Source organism: Ambystoma mexicanum, chromosome 2p, assembly GCF_040938575.1.
Source record: "Ambystoma mexicanum isolate Mex_15411 chromosome 2p, UKY_AmexF1_1, whole genome shotgun sequence".
Lineage (NCBI taxonomy): Eukaryota > Metazoa > Chordata > Amphibia > Caudata > Ambystomatidae > Ambystoma > Ambystoma mexicanum.
In genome coordinates, this window is record NC_090923.1 from 626,568,817 (window position 1) to 626,586,182 (window position 17,366).

At 46.3% G+C, this 17,366-nt stretch overlaps 1 protein-coding gene across 2 annotated transcripts in view; it reads left to right on the top strand.

Annotated features, from left to right (window-relative positions):
- RBM6 (RNA binding motif protein 6) overlaps positions 1–17,366 on the top strand; it is a 1,836,548-nt gene that overhangs the window by 1,196,522 nt on the left and 622,660 nt on the right. For both annotated transcript variants that reach the window (XM_069644148.1, XM_069644149.1), the window contains exon 13: positions 15,904–15,967. In XM_069644148.1, coding sequence (XP_069500249.1) covers positions 15,904–15,967 — 64 coding nt within the window. The remainder of the gene's footprint in view (positions 1–15,903; positions 15,968–17,366) is intronic.

Sequence of the window (17,366 nt, forward strand, 5' to 3'; positions counted from 1 at the left end):
CCACCGACAGCAGTTTAGCGCTCTAAGCTGCTGGGGTTAAGGGAGCCCAGCGGTCGTCTGTGCCACCGCAGGAGTTCCCATTCACTGTGGTCGCAGTCCCAGCCCGTCTCTCCCCATGCGAACGCTGTGGTGGGGGTAGCCGGCTGCTACTTCTCGGGTTGCGGTGGCGTCATGCGATGGCCGCCATCTTAGGTGCAGGCGGAGACGTGGGGTAGGGGAGTACGGACGAGTTTACGAACGTTCCGTAACTCCGATTCTTCCACCGAATCACTGTCCCGTGCTGGGATTCGGTTCCTACGCCGTCATGGTTGATTGCCACGTCGAAGGAGTGTCTGCATCCAACAGAAAAGGATCGAGATGCGGCGTCTCAGCCGGAGGTCGGCGCCTCAGCCTCTATTCACCATGAGCCCCAGGCCACGCCCCCATCCAATTCCATCTATAAGCCTTCTTTATTAGTTGCGTCCTCAACGCCCAATAATACAGGTTAAAGTCCATACTCCACTAAATAGTAGTTTTGTGAAATTATAAGCAAATGTTAACAAATGAATCAAGTAACTTGTCTTCTGTGTTGTTTTCTTTTCCTTAATAGCCTACCAAATAGTGTAAAAAGAGAATTATTGCCACTGGCCAACTTTTTGAGAAACAGCAGACTATCCTTGATTTTATATAAGGCTAGGAGAGCTACAAGTCCTAGTTCTAACCTGATCAACTCAAACGAAACACCTCTACGTAGTCCTAATATAAGGTGCCAGAGTTTCCCTTCAAGAACCTTAAGCCAGGTCATTTCTAATTCCGTATAGGTTTCCGAACCATATGGCATGGCAGGTATTAGACTGCACTTGTATGTCTTTATTAACCCCTCAATTGAGAAACCAGTAGATTGTTTGAATCTTTTTATCAGCATGTATTTGCCAAGAGCTTTAGATGTGATTCTTCAATGATGTTGCAATACTAGTGGGGCTTGATAATACCTCTTAAATACACACAGTGCTCTACCTTTGAGTCCTGTCCAAAGTCCTTAAGAAATGCCACCTACACCTTTGCCTCCTGAATTTCATAATGTTTGGTTCGAGGGGATTGGGTCCTCCGACGTATTCCAGATCTATGACATGTAATCACCACAGCTGTGCTGCTTCGGAAACTTTTTTCTGCGTCCTGTGTCGATGACGTTGATGCGCCGTCGTCGAGGACTTCGTCCGACGTCATCCGATGTGATAAGTAGGACGCACGACGCCCCTAGCCTCAGTTCCGTTTTTTCCGCGAACGTGTTGCTTCGTGAATCTCAGTTAACGCCTCGACTCTTTGGAGTTCTGTTCTTCTCGGTTCTTCGAACCTGTTCGTTTTGTGCAAATCCTTCGTGTGAAGATGTCTTCTACTTCGTCTTCGACCCCGCGTCCGGGTTTCAAGAAGTGCGGGGAGTGTGGGTCCAAGATGTCGGTGACGGACTCGCACGACGCCTGCCTCTGGTGCCTCGGGGAGGCCCACGACACGGATGACTGTATCGACTGCCAGTCGCTCACGTCCAAAGCCTTACGCGAACGTAAGAAGAAGTTGTCGGTAGGTCGGGTGTCCAAGCCCCGGAAGTCGAAGTCTGCGGGGCTTTCGACGGATGATTCGAGGGGTGACTCTCAGCGTCATCGTCGGAAGTCTCGTGGGTCTCCTTCTAGGAGTCGGTCTCGCCACTCCTCAGCCTCTTCGAGGCATTCTCGGAAGCGCCGACACCGGTCGTCTTCCAGGTCCTCTTCGGAGGACTCTGCCCGGCACGTCGCTTACCCGCGACGCCAGAGGAATGGGCTTCCTTCGGGAAGAAAATGCTGGCGATTCTTGAGTCGCAGGGTACTAAGCCGTCCGCGCCCCCGAGTGGGGTCGGTCGTGAGAGGTCGAGAGACACCGCTCGCAAGAGTGGTCGGCACGAGTCACGGGAGAGGTCCCGTTCGGACAAGGAGACTCGTTCTCGACGTACCCGTTCCAGGTCCCGGTCCTCGACACGTTCGAGACCGTGTGCACCTGTGAGGTCTTTGAGGAAGACATCGACGCCTGGGGCGTCGACAGGCTTTCTCGAGGCTCCGGCTCCGAGGAAGCCGTCGACGCTCAGGTCGTCGAGGGACACGCTCGGGGCTCCGGCTTCGAGGGCTGTGTCAACGCCGCCGATGCTGGCGGTGCTGCATCTGACGTCGACGCCTATCCTCTCGGTGCCGATGCCTGTTCTCTCGGCGCCGATTCGCTCAACGCCTTTCGTGTCGGAGGTACCCCGTGGCACGGGGGAACCCCCTAGGAAGGCTCTGGTTAAGAGCAAGCACTCTCGGGTGCCTTCTTTTCGCCACCTGGAATATATTTCAGAGGCGGATGAGGATTCTGATGGCCTGGTTCCTAGTCAGGTTCCAGATTAAATTGTCTCGGGCCATAGTCAGTTTGACGATTTGAGGCAGTCACTGCATGATGCCAGTGGACTGGACACCTCTCCGGAGGTGGAGTTTTGTAGGCCTGAGCCTGGCTCTCATGCCGATTCCTCGTACCGGCGCCTTATGGCTAGGGTTTCTGAGTACTTGGGATGGTCTGCTCCCCCAGGGGAGTTTGTGCAGGATGATCTGACGGACATCCTTGATGTTGGTCCCCCAACTCACCCGGTACTGCCGTTCCATATGGCTTTACAGAGAAGGGTGGCGGCGGCTTGGACTGCTCCGGAGAGTCTCCCGGCGGTGGGCAGATCCTTGTCGCGAAAATACCGTCCAGCCAGTAGCGACCCCTGCTACTTGACCAGGCACCCCACTCCGGAGAGTTTGGTGGTGCAGGCGGCCACGGCCCCGGCAAAGCAGGCGTCGTACCCTACCATCCCTCCTGATAGGGACGACAAACGTTTTGATGGCTGGGCGAAGAAAATTTTTTCTTCTGGTGGTATAGCGCTTCAGGCGGCCAACTCCATTTGTGCCTTGTCTCGTTTCACGCACACCCTGTGGAACTGTGTTGCGTTAGCGGCTGAACATATTCCCGAAGGGGACGAACGGGATGGTTTCCTTGCTATGGTCCAGGATGGTAAGGATGCCATGTGTGAGTCCGTTCATTCGGGTTTGGATTTAGCTGAATGCGTCAGTAGGTCCATGGCGGCGAGCACCGTGATACGCAGGTTTGCGTGGTTGCGGAAGTCGGGGTTTGCTCCTGATGTGCAGTCCCGGCTCCTCAACATGCCCTTTGACGGTGAACACCTTTTTGGCAGCAAGGCTGACGAGAGCCTTGAGAGGTTGCAGACCTCAAAAGCTGCAGCGAAGTCGTTGGGCGCTGCAGTTCGCCAACCTCCACCTTTTCGTCCTAGGGGACAGCAGTGGAGGGGTGGTTCCTTTCGCCATTACTCGACCTTCAGTAAAGCGAGAGGAGCTGGCAGTCAAAGAGGCCAACGCAGGGGTACCAGAGGTGGACGACAGGGTACCCGTGGTGCCAAGGCCGCTCGGGCAGTTGCCTCTTTGCCCTCAGGTAACGCCGCAGCCGCTCCCACTCAGTCATGAGGCCATGTCCCATGGTTCGCCGGTTGGGGGAAGGCTGGCGCAGCATCTTGTAGAGTGGCTAGCCATTACTTCAGATGTGTGGGTTCTGGAGATCATAACCCACGGCTACTGTCTTCCCTTTCGGCACATGCCTCGCGAAAATCCACCGGGGAACCTCTCTTTGCAGAGTCCGGATCCGCTCCTTGCGCAGGAAATTCAAGCCCTGCTGGAGAAAGGCGCCATAGAACTGGTGCCTGTAGCGGAGAGGAACAAGGGATGGTATTCCCCTTATTTTTTGATTTCGAAGAAAGACGGGGGATTGAGACCCATCATGGACTTGCGCGGTTTGAACAAACTCCTCAGGAAGGATAAGTTCAAGATGGTTACTCTCTCTCAAGTCCTCCAGGCCCTTCAGCTTCAGGACTGGTTGGTGTCACTCGACCTCAAGGATGCTTACTTCCATGTGCCGATCCATCCCAAGCACAAGAAGTACCTGAGGTTCGCGGTTGGCGACTCGCACTTTCAGTTTCGGGTCCTGCCGTTTGGATTGACCTCCGCCCCGAGGGTTTTCACCAAGCTCATGGTGGTGGTGGCAGCGCATCTCAGGCAAGGGGGGATTCACGTCTACCCCTACCTGGACGATTGGTTGATCAGGGGGAGCTCTCCCTAGCAAGTCCTGGATCATCTGTCCGTCACCTGCCACTCCCTTCACAGGCTGGGCTTCTCCCTCAATTTAAAGAAGTCCCATTTGACGCCAACACAGCGGCTCCAGTACATCGGAGCAGTGCTCGACACTTCCCTGGGGCAGTGTTTTCCTCCCCAGGTGAGGGCTCTTCACATTCAGCAGATGGTGCACAAGTTTCAGCATGCCCAGATGCTCCCAGCGTTCGAGTTCTTGAGGTTGCTCGGCCTCATGGCATCCTGCATTCTTCTGGTGCCAGAGGCTCGCCTGCGGATGAGATCTTTGCAGTGGGCACTCAAGACGCAATGGTCGCAGTCCTCCGGCAGGATGTCGGACCCAGTTCAGGTGCCGTCCTCGGTCGCCCGGGACCTTCTGTGGTGGGCCGTCGAAGGCAACTTGATGAAGGGGGCTCCATTTTGGCTTCCCTGGCCGGAGGTGACGATCGTGACGGATGCATCCCTCATGGGATGGGGAGCTCATGCCAACGGGCTGACAGTCAGCAGTCGTTGGTCTCCGTCGGAGTCCAGACTCCATATCAATCTGTTGGAGCTGAGGGCCGTCAGGCTAGCCCTGAAGGCTTTTCTGCCGACTGTGCGAGGAAAGAGTGTCCTGATCCTGACGGACAACACAGTGGCCATGCACTACCTTAACAAAAAGGGGGGGGGGGGGGCAGGGTCACTTCCTCTGTGCAGGGAGGCGATGCAGCTCAAGTTCTGGGCCATCCAGTGGGAAGTTTCGATCTCGGCAGTTCATCTGGCCGGAGACGAAAACGTGACGGCGGACGCTCTGAGCAGGCAGAGCGCGATCTCTCACAAGGGGGAGTTGGCTCAGGAGATTCTCCTGGAGATCTTCGCCCTTTGGGGGACCCCTCAAGTGGATCTCTTCGCCTCCAGTGTCAACCGGAAGTGCGAAAGGTTTTGCTCGCGGGAAATTTCCTCCAAAAGGAGCCTTAGGAGACGCGTTTGTGGTGGAGTGGTCATTCCCGCTGCTGTACGCGTTTCCTCCAGTCCCTGTCATCCCGCAAGTGCTGCGGAGGTTACGGAAGTTCGGTTCCCCGATGATCCTCATTGCTCCGGCGTGGGCTCGGAGGACATGGTACCCGGACCTTCTCGACTTGTCCATCTGCCCTCCACGTCGTCTTCCCTACCGAGACGATCTGCTCTCACCGGAGGGGGGTCAGGTTCTCCATCCAGAGGTCAGATCCCTCAACCTTCACGCTTGGCTTCTGAAAGGTTGAGGTATAAGGATTGGGACCTCCCTGAAGACGTGATGGAGGTGTTGCTTTCGGCCCGAAGGCCAGCAACAAAGTCTCTGTACTGTTGCCGTAAGTTCTGCGACTGGTGCAGAGTTCTGAATGTGGATCCTTTTGCATGTGACATCCCCATGGTTCTGTCCTTTTTACTTTCTTTGGCCCACAGGAGCTTGCGAGTGGGTACCATTAAAGGTTAAAGGTTACCTGGCGGCGCTGTCCATCTTTAAGCGCTCGTCTGAAGAGTGTTCTTATTTTAAAATCCCTTTAATTTCACAGTTTCTGAAAGGGCTCACTAATGTGTTCCCTCCGTCACCTTTCCTGGTGCCCGGTTGGGATTTAAACCTTGTTCTTAAGTTTCTTATGGGTGCTCCGTTTGAGCCTTTACATTCTTGCCCTTTGAGGCTGTTATCTCTGAAAACTGTGTTTTTAGTTGCGGTTACTTCCGCTCGCAGAGTGAGTGAGTTACAGGCACTTTCAGTTAAGCCACCCTTCACTGTATTTCACAAGGACAGGGTTGTCCTTAGAGTTCGTCCTCCTTTTCTTCCGAAGGTAGTGTCGGAATTTTATTTGGCCCAGAAGGTTGTTCTTCCGGCATTCTATCCTCCTCCGCATCCTGGTAAGGAAGGGGAGAGGCTCCATAGGCTTGATCCTAGGAGAGCTTTAAGCTTTTATGTTTCACGCATGTCCCGGGTCAGAGTGGGCGATCAACTCTTTATTGGTTACGCTGGAAAGCGTTTGGGGCAAGCTGTGACGAAACAGACTTTCTCTCGCTGGATTATTTTAGCCATTTCGGAATGTTACCGCTTGGCGGGTAAGGACCCACCGGCTGGCTTGCGGGCCCATTCTACCAGGGGTGTGGCTGCATCTACTGCCCTGCAGTGGGGTGTTCCTATTCGCAACATCTATGATGCAGCCACCTGGGCTTCAGTACATACATTTGTACGTCACTATTCCCTCGATTCCATCTGAGGACAGGATCTGGCCTTTGGCAAGGCGGTCCTTTGCTCTGCTATTTGATTGGCTATTCTAAATTTTGATTCTAAATTCTTTCCCTCCTCCTTGCTCTGGTACTGCTTTGGGAGTCTGTCATAGATATGGAATACGTCGGAGGACCCAATCCCCTCGAAGAACAAGTTACTTTCTTACCTGGTAACGTTCTTTCGATGGGATGGTCCGACGACTTATTCCATATCGCTCCCGCCCTGCCTTCCCCGCTGCAGAATTTCTTTTGCGATTGCAGCTTACATTCCGCAAGGCTTTGTGTCTGACTGGCAGTTGACTAATGTCACACGTTCTGGGGGGAAAAACTACAACTGAGGCTACGGGCGTCGTGCGTCCTACTTATCACATCCGATGACGTCGGAGGAGGTCCTCGACGACGGCGCATCGACGTCATCGACACAGTACGCAGACGCCGAAAAAAGTTTCCAAAGCAGCACAGCTGTGGTGATTACATGTCATAGATATGGAATACGTCGTCAGACCATCCCATCGAAAGAACGTTACCAGGTAAGAAAGTAACTTGTTCTTTACTATGATTTATTTAATGATTGTGAGTACAGGGACCTTTATAATGTGTATGGCTAAGGCGTGCAATGAGCGCTGGAGGCCTGTTGGGCTGCAGTCAAGAATAACAATGTCTTCCGCATACCCCAGCCAATCTATATGGTGGTCATAAATTCTCAGCGAGAAACGTTTGTCAGCTTTTAATGTGTCATCCATGTCAGCAATGTATCCATTGAATGATAAGGGCACCAATACGCAGCCCTGTTTGAGACCGTTATTTTTCTCAATTATTGCAGATGGGGATCCAGTATGGTCTAATCTGATGCGAACAGTGATCTGGCTTGTATGTTTTATAGATGAGATACAGGTTATGGTTTTGGAAGACCCATTTATTTAACTTTTCCTAAAGTAACAGGCGATTTATGCAGTCAAACGCAGCAGAGTAGTCAGCAAAAGGCAGGTGTAACACTGTATCTTGCTTTTTACATGTCCTTTTGATTAAACATTGTAGAGGCTGTATGTTATGCAGGGTTCTATATGCGGGTCAAAATTGGCAGAAATGCAGATTTAAATTTTTCAAGCCACATACTTTTAGATCATTGAGCTATATATTGCAGAAGACCTTGCTTGGTGCCTCGATCATAGCGAGGAGGCAATAATTAGTAGGGTTTTTACAAGGGTCTTTTATGTGTGTGGGGATGAGATAGGATTTCCTCCAAGAATTAGGAATCACGTTGCCACTTGCAATCAGCATAAGTAGTTGATTAAGCAAACCGTACAGGTAGTTTGGATTTCCCCTAATTACATTATTGGCAAGCCCATCTGTACCCAGGGCACTGTAAAATCTACGTACATTAATGATGTTTAAAACATCCACTTCAGTTGGAGTATAGTTATAAGTATAAAAAGATTATATGGTGGCAGTATAATCATTTATGTTCGATTGTGTTATTCACGTATTCAACTGACTCAATTAACCATGTTCAATTAATACTGTTATACACTGCTCACCTATGCTGCGTGCTGCCCGCGCAAAGGCAACTGAGCGCACCGTTCTTTTGAAGTAACCTGTATGGTAGAGTTACAACTTGTATATGCTAACTTATTGTGCTAATATCGAAATAACTAGCATTGTGTCACAGCCGACTATGCCTATTTGGCAACTGTCTTTAGCGAAACGTGTCTTGAAACAGCCTAATTCTCGTTGCTAAACGTATCTTGAAATAGCCTATTTGTAATTGCTAAATCTATGTCCAAAGACGAGCCTGATTGTCAATTGCAAAATGTGCTCTGAAATAGCCTTCCTCTATCAGCTAAACATATTAGAATTAACACTTTTAGTGCTACTATCTGTAAGCCTTACCTTAAATCTCCTTCTCAGTATGTGGATCACACTCCACTACCTTAGCACGCTAGGCACAATACTCATCCTGAACATTATACTGCTATATGCCAGGATGCATCCACACCACTGTCTAAACTCCTCCAGCCTCACTAATCGCACTATGACTAACACTCCCACGCCCGACTGTCCTACTATCCACATCACACATGCACTCACCCAGGTACCCAATTGCCAATCCAGACTCTTCAGACCTAGAACACACACTCTACCCATGACCATCACCTCCCTCCCCACACATGCTACACGCAGAAACACCAGACTAGGAACTCACACTTTTGCTAGACCTAACACTCATCACTATGGACTGCACACCACCAACTCCAGCACTACGCTGCCATCCAATATAACGCTCACTCTCAACACTACTAAGCCACATAATTCTATACCGAAAATAGCTAAACGGCCACGTCTAAACAAAAATAACTCTGCACCGCACTTTATAGGCGCCCTGCTAAGTCTCCGCTCTTACTGCCCATGCTCTTGAAATGAATGAGCTCATCTCTAGTCACGATTTAGATTGATTAGCCATCACTGAAACTTTGCTACATAAGGCATCTGGCCCGACCATAACTGTAGCCTTACCCGCAGGTTACTCTATCCTCAGACAGGATAGACCCTCTAAATTAGGAGGGGGGGTAGCTCTAATCTTCAAAGATGCCTTCCATCTGAGGCCTATACCCCACCCTTGGGAGGGTAATGCAGACATCCTATCAGCTAAGTTGTCACTCTCACCAAAAAACATTAACATACATGTTATTTACCGGCCACAAGGATGTCACTCACCAAAAAACATTAACATACATGTTATTTACCGGCCACAAGGATGTCACTCACCAAAAAACATTAACATACATGTTATTTACCGGCCACAAGGACTCCCGGCAGACTTCCAAGGACACACCACCCACATACGCAGCGGAAATATTTCAAAAACTACAAACACCCTACTCCTAGGCGACCTCAACCTAGGTTTAAATGGCTCCAATGATAAAGCCACCATCTCATTCATCAAGGTCCTCACAGACCTGGGTTTCTCCCAGAAAATCTTGGCCCCCTACCCACTCCAAAGGCAGAATCTTGGACTGGTTGGTCGACCACAATTGTGACTCCACCATCACCTCCAACATGGTCTACCCCTTGACAGACCATAGCTGTGTACAATTCACTGTCCCTACTGCTCCAAATACTAAAACTATTACACATACACCTGCTACTCTAGCAAGAAGCTCAAAAAAGTTAACTGCATATAACATACGACCCTATCTTGACATCCCATGCATAGCACCGCCTTTCTCGCAAGACCGAAACATCTTAGCAGATATATTTAAGGACACCCTTACTGACGCAGTCAACACCATTGCCCCACTAGAAGATGAAAAAGAAAAAAGGTAATTCCACGCAAATTCTTGGTTCACAGAAGACTTCCAAACCCTACGCAATAACAAACGCCAGGCGCAAAAGAATTGGCAGGCTAACCTGTGTGTCGCTGCTAAAGAACGTTTCAAAACGACTGCCAAAAAATACAAAGATGCCGTATTCATTGCTAAATCTTAAGCGTATAATCGCTGAATATCCGACGCCAACTCTCAATGCAAAGAACTCTTTACCATCTATAAGGATCTCACAGATCCTTCTATCTCCACTGACTAGACCGTTAAAGATAACGCATGGTGCACTAGCATTCAAGCCGCCATGCTCAAAAAAATAGACCTTCTACAAAATAAAATTCTTGACCATTTCAATGCCTTACTGAAACAGAACTAGCCAATACAAACACTGCCCATCAGCAAAACTATCAACTTCCCAAAATATGCTTTTATAGAACTCTCAGAAACAGAAGTCAAAGACATCCTCAAACACTTGAAGCCATCGCAATGCAAAGGCGATGTATGCCCCCCTAAGATCATTAAGGAGTGTGCCCAGCCACTTGCTCCACTCATTACCGCCTTCATCAATGCCTCCTTTAAGACAGGCATCATCCCTGACAGCCTTAAAGAGGCCTGGGTGTGCGCCCCCTCTTAAAAAAAAGCCAACACTAACCCTTACAGCCTAACCACTACCGGCCTATAACAACCGTCCCATTCCTTCTCAAAATATTAGACAAGGCTGCGCACAGCCAGATCCAACTCTACCTAGAAACTAACACCATCCTAGGAAATAGACAGTCGGGATTCCGCAAAGGGCACGGAACCGAATACGCCCTGCTGGATCTAAGAAATCAAATTACTCAAATCCTGGACAGTGGCAAGCCCGCCCTCCTCCTCCTCCTAGACCTTTCAGCGGCGTTCGATCTTGTTGATCATAAAACCCTCACTGCACACCTCATGCACTCAGCACACTTTTCCGACCAAGGAGCTTCTTGGATCACCTCGTTCTTAGAAGGAAGAGCAATGAAAGTCTTCTCTAACACAGCTAATGCAGCCCCCACCATCACACACTGCAGTGTCCCACAGGGATCCTGTGCTGCTCCTGCGCTTTACAATCTCTTCACAAAGCCTCTTTTCGATAAACTTGATGCACTTGGGATCGCATATACAAACTATGCTGACGATACCCAGGTGCTCCTTCCTTTAACAGGCTCATATCACCAAGAAGCTGCAGCCTTAAGGCAAATCTACTCCACTATTCAAGCCTGGATTGCCACTAACGGCCTATGCCTCAACAGGGACAAGACTGAGATTCTCTAGCCAAGCTAGACTGTCCTTACTCCAACTTCAACATCATCCCAGTTCTATCCTCTGTTAAAACTCTAAGGGTCCACATTGATGCTACATTGTCTATGAACAAGCAAGTCAGCGCTATTGTCTCTGCCTCCGCCTTAAGTACTAAATTCATCAACGCCATTAAACCCTTCTTAACTAAGATAAATTCTCTCAATAGCCAGAGCAACCATAGGTGCAAAGCTTGACTACTGCAATGCGCTCTTAGCCGGCACTTCCTTAAAAAACATAAACGGACTCCAAATCACCCAAAATAACTCGCTAAGAGCAGCCTTAAGCATTCCAAAAAGAGACCGCTTCTCACAAGTAAGACAGTCTGCTCACACAAATGCATCAACTGCACAGCTCCGCCCTATCTTTGAGACACTCTACAGATCCATCTCAACCAGGCCTACCAGAACACGCTACACCAACGAACTCACTGTAACGCGCATTAACAGGGCCAACGCTGGAGGGATAGGCTTCTCATATTTAGCCCCAAAGCTCTGGAATGCGCTCCCCACTGCCCTCCGAGCAGAAACCTCTCTCCCTGCCTTTAGAAAAAACCTTAAAACTGTGCTCTCTAACTAAAATGCTTGCCACTATCTGCTTTACAACCTGTCATTCGCAAATGGTACAAAAATTATGCGTGTATGTGTTTTTCTTTTGTAACTAAGTTCTGATCACACTCTGTAACAAGCGCCACGATGCTGTTGGGTTGCTGCGCGCTCTACAAATACGAATAAATAAAAGGAATAATACATCATTTCAAAAATTCCTTCCAACATTCCTCCTTTCTAGGATTAATTTCATTTTTGATCTGTCATTACATTTCTTAAATAGATGCCAAAATTGATTGCAGTGATTACTTCACAATATCCTGTCCATAATCTGCCAGTGCATGTTATGATCCGTGCCCTTACAATTACAGACCCAGTTTCTAAATTTGAATTTCATAGTTTTAATATTCAAAATCCGTAGTGATTGATTGCGTGAATCCTTAATAAGGATGCATATATTACCTCTAAGGACGTGTTTCAGTTGGGTGATATTATATCTTACCACCATCTTCATGATTAATATCAACCCATTTGTTTGAGCAAATACCATAAGTATGAACCAGATGATATAAATGCTTGATAATTGTATTATCATCCGCTGTAGTAAAACAGTACTGGAGTAGGGGATCATTAGTAATATAGTTATTTAATTTCTCAATATAGTTCTTGCTCCAAACAATAAGCTTTTCCTGGATGTTAACCTTGTGTTGTCCAGAGATTATTTATCACCAGCAAATCTCCCATTAAATTTAATGATTATACACGACTCATGATCACTCTGTGTATTTGTGTCAACTCTTGCAGAAGGCATTCGATCACTTAAGGTATGGCTCATAAATGCATAATCCAAATTGCTCAGTTGATTTCCACTGCTCCATGTTGTATTTGTATAATAGAGGGCCACACTTGGGATCGCATATACACAATGTGAAGAGAAAACCAGATTTATTCAGTTAGGAATACCCCAACTCCGGTGTGTTCACTCAGGAACAGGTAACGGCTTTCAACTGACAAAAGCACTGCGTGCAATGACATTCCAAAATGGAACGTTTGGATGCCATTGCGTGCCCAATACATTTACATCACATAGATATGACACTACAATTAACTGCATTGTACACATTGCTCACGATAATCCTTGGTCAGGCACATAATTCAGCCATTTGTTCTGCTGGTCCACCAATTACTGCTGTTAAGATAAATTAAGCATTTCACTATACAAAGTGGACTGACCCTGTTGTAATGCCCATGCTATGTCACAATAGGAATTACAATCCCCACAAATAACTTACCTTAAGGGGTTATCCTATAGCCATTCTGTTGTGTGACAAGTGATGTAGAACATAATTGAACTCGTCTTGTGTCCAAGAAGAGGATTGTGAACATATATAATTAGTAACTTTGGAAATGAGATTTCATTTTGTACATGGAGACCCCATTTGATATTGTGATTCAATTCCTTAAGTCTATATTCAGTGATGGTGTAATTGGACTTAACCCCTAGAATCAGCTTATTACGCTTTTGTGTCTTAACGCATAATAATGTATCTGTCTAGGACTATCTTAGACATCAGCTAATACTCCTGAAGTGCTATGATGTCACAATAGGTAAATGGATCGACATCATGCATACTTATTTTGTAATGAGAATGGCCTATTGTATTCCATGAGAGCAAGCTGATGCCTTGCGACTGAGTTATTAATTCATCTTTCTCATTGGTTGCAACTCAGACGGCAGCCAAGCCCAAGTGACACATTTGTTAGCTGGCGTATTATTGCCCTTAAACTTGAAGTTCTAGACTTGCCTCCCATTAGTATCACATACCACTCAATGGGAGAAAAGCCTTACAGTACCAGATTTTAATGCATGCCCTATTTTTAAGAAGCTGGTGATATGACATAAGCTCCGTAATGTTGCATGACCAATTTTCAGCCCTGTAATCATCTGAAATTTGATATAATCAATATCTTTAGAAGTGATGACCCTCAATTGAGGAATGCTGTGCAGTAAGTCTAAAACAACCAAAGATTTAGAGGCCGAATTTCATCAATCACAAAAGAGTCCAATCAGTATAGTACTAGATGATCAGATGGGCTTTTGGATGCGGAAGGCCGCCCCTTGCAAATAGCGTTAATAGTTGGTTCTGTGTCCTTATGATCAATACTCTCCTAAATACCAGTTATTGCCTGAATACTGTTGTCTCCACAAGTGAGAATTGTGAAATTTTATGGATTCCGCATTTGATATGATGTTCTTTCACAGTTGACCAGTAGCCCAATCCCCATATTTAGTAGGACCTGCAGTAGGTTGTTTCAGGACCCAGTTGTCTAAGGTCTTAAGAGCAGCTTGTTATTATTTGCTCTTTTTTCCATTTGTTCTTCTGCCTTTTTTTCCTGCAATACAAATGTATCTAATGTATCAAGCATCGTATATTGTTCCAAGGATTGAAATTAAGATTGGATATGCAGGAGCTAAAACCAGCTCCTGGCTATCTAGAATAACCATTCGCCAGGAGCTACCATGGCAGAACAAGGAGCTAGTGCATAGTGCTCTATATAGGATGCAAAAACATCAATGTGTCCATTATTTATGACCCCTTGTGCTTTAAATGTTTAGATGTGTCCTAATGTTTATTTATTAGATTGCGCAAATGCACAGAGTTGAATTCACATAGGTCTGTTTGTTTAGCATCAGTTGGCCTGGGGAGCCAACAGTAGCCTCTAGTAGCTGTTGGCGTGAAGCTAACCAGGCTTTTATAGCTCTTGTCAATTTTTGTTTACACCTGTGTGGGTTGGAAGAGAAGCTTCTGTGCAAAGTGACACCATATTCGTGGTGGGAGGAGGTGTGGGTGATCTTTGTACGCTTAACATATCAGTTAGATAAATGCATAATGGGACATTTTTGTGATCATTTATTCTGCTCTGCAACTCCTGAGTCGTCGCTCCTATCCACTGATGCCATATATACATGCAATGAGTTATCATTTACACTGACTTTAAAAAATGGCGATTGCGAATGGCTCGTAACAACTGATTCATCAAGGCCCTTTAAAAGACGATAGGACTTTTTTGTTTTTGCTGTATATCAGCACATGATGCCAGTGTGGATGTCATGATGTTTAATTGGTTATTGCTTACAGTTAGAGCTTACAGGTGTCGAACATAATGTTGCACACAACTAAAGGAGTTGTCAACCAGCACTTCCAAATTAGAAGCTGAGAGATTAGTATTAGTTGGATTTAGTTCTCTGTAGTAGGAATGACAACAGTTCCATTCACTTTGTGCGTTAAATTGTAACACATTTACAACAATGAGTCATGGTCAGTGGGTGAGGAGGCTTGTGGTAGAGACCCTGTCGCTCCCATGTTTGAAGTTTCAGTGTTAACTGTTTCAGGTGCTGGTTGAGTAGCCAATCTATTGTCAGCCCACAATGGGAAGAAAACTGTGATTGTCCCTCTTGTAAGCACGGCACGTTAACATCCACCTCCAAGTGTCAGGCTTCAATAGGAGAGCCTGAATTAGTCACACATTCAGAGTAACAGGTTCCTCGATACATAAGCTATACGGCTTAATACTTGTGAAAAATCTACAAGATGTATTTAAATTAACGAGGGTAAGGGCAAATAGAATCACTCTATTTTAATATGTGCAGTGTCACGAAAAGGTAGTCGTTTAATGCGCCTTCTCACAATCTTACCTATGTCTCCACCCTGCTGACTGCACTTGTCCCACCATGCACCCTCTATATCAGCTAGGGTGGGCGGAGCCAAAGTTCAGCGTTCTCCAGGAGTAGAAAGGTAGGTGCTACAACGTTGGCCTGCTGACTGCACTTGTCAGAACTTTCCCAGCCAAGCGCAGCCTTTTTACGATTTAGTTCTCTGAAGAAAGATTTTGAAGAAAACCTTAGTACCCAGCTCTGTAAGACATTATTGTAGTTATTGAAAACCATGAATATATATACCAACTAGAGGTCGGAAGGTATGTGACCACGTGCCTAGATTCCAGGATGGATTAAAACCAAGTGATTTCATGCTGTTTGAAAAATATCCTCCCTTACAATGAGGCAGATTAATGTAAAGGGGAAAATTGTGTTCCCTCATTAATTCTACAGAACACAACACATATCTGAAAAGAAATACCTGATGAGTTTGGTTTTCAGAGTGCCCCTAATAATATAGTGAATACACTTATTAATATAATGGACCTCCTGCTGTTATTTATAGTTGGTCACATCTTTTGAAAGCATTTGAAGCTATTCATTACAGTGCACTTTTATTGTGGCATTTTAGTTGCAATACTTATGATGTCCTTCCTTTACAGGCAACCTGGGTGGTTGAGCCCTGGATGTGCTACACAGACAGCAAAGCGATCTATATCACTCAAGGTAAGTAATATAGCATTTGTTAAGCATTACAAATCTTCAAAGGAAAATAACCAGGTTGTAGTGACAGGTTGAAATAACCCTTGGTCCTAATGTACAGGGGCATTGTGTTGTGTTAGATGATGGCTTGCCCAAACATTTGAGTTCTCAGTCTGTAGAATTGAAGAAGTTGGGCCTTTTTTTTAGATTGCGCACAAAGCAATTTGCAATGTGTGTCTGGAGATCATGCTTTTGCCCGTCATGGAAGTAGGACTTAAAATAACTAAGGGTCTTTATCATCTACACCATTTCTTTAATTCACACACACATAGTATGATTTCAGGAATTCAATACTGTGTGTAGATGTAGGAGGATGAGTGGAATTTTTACTCTTTAGATAAGTGTGGAAATGCTTCTTACGTAAGATAGTGTGAGTTAGGTACTTTGTTCTGGGTGCATTCATAATGGCAACTTGTTTAAAAGCTTATTGCTTTTAAGGAGATTCGTAGATGGGATTTACTTCTTCTATGAGGAGCTTGGCCACAAATGGAATGTTGGAAATGTGGAAGATAAAGAGCTATTCTGGTCCACAGCATTTCACCGACTCATGTTTGGGTGATGACCAGCCATAGCTTGGATTTTGATGAGTATCAGTGCAGGGCTTTCGTAAAAGATGCATGAATTGAAGTCTTTCTGGTGGCAATCTTACCCTCTCTTGGCTCACTGCATCTCTTTGCGCATATGACTCACTCTTGTTTTAAATTATCTTCAGATATTCCCTACAATCCATTCTTTCTCGGTGTCCCCCTCTTTCACATTTCATTTGTTTGCAGTACATTATCCACCCTTGCATTCCTTTTGCTCTGTGCACCACTGACTGTAACACATTTATTTTCAAATTCACTTGATGTTTTCTGTACACCTATCAATTTAAAATGTACTCGTTCGTATGCACACTTCTTAAGTTATACCACATACCCTTGCATTTATTTATACCCTATACTATTATATTGCTTTTTTGTTTTGCATTCTTTTTTCAAATCCGGTTTGTTCATTCTTGCGTTCAGTATTCTGAACTTGCCTCAAGCTTGAATTCGTTCTGGTCGTACTGAATCTCTGAGGGGTCTGTACATTTGACAACAGTGCCCTTCTTATCAAAGACTTATGCTTCATGTATTTCATGACTTCTCCAGCATGGGGTCTGGCATGGATTCAGATGCTCATGAATATTCCCCGTCGTCAAGCTGGGAATCCTCGGTAAAGAAAAAAATCAGTATCAGTTTCGTTTCTGATCTGTCTTTCGTAGTATTAACCAATCACTGATCTCTGCGTCATACTGACCACAGCTAATGACTGCTCTCTACCTAAGCCCCACCTCTGGCAGCCATCTTCAGATTTTTATCGCACGTTCAAGTGTTGGGAG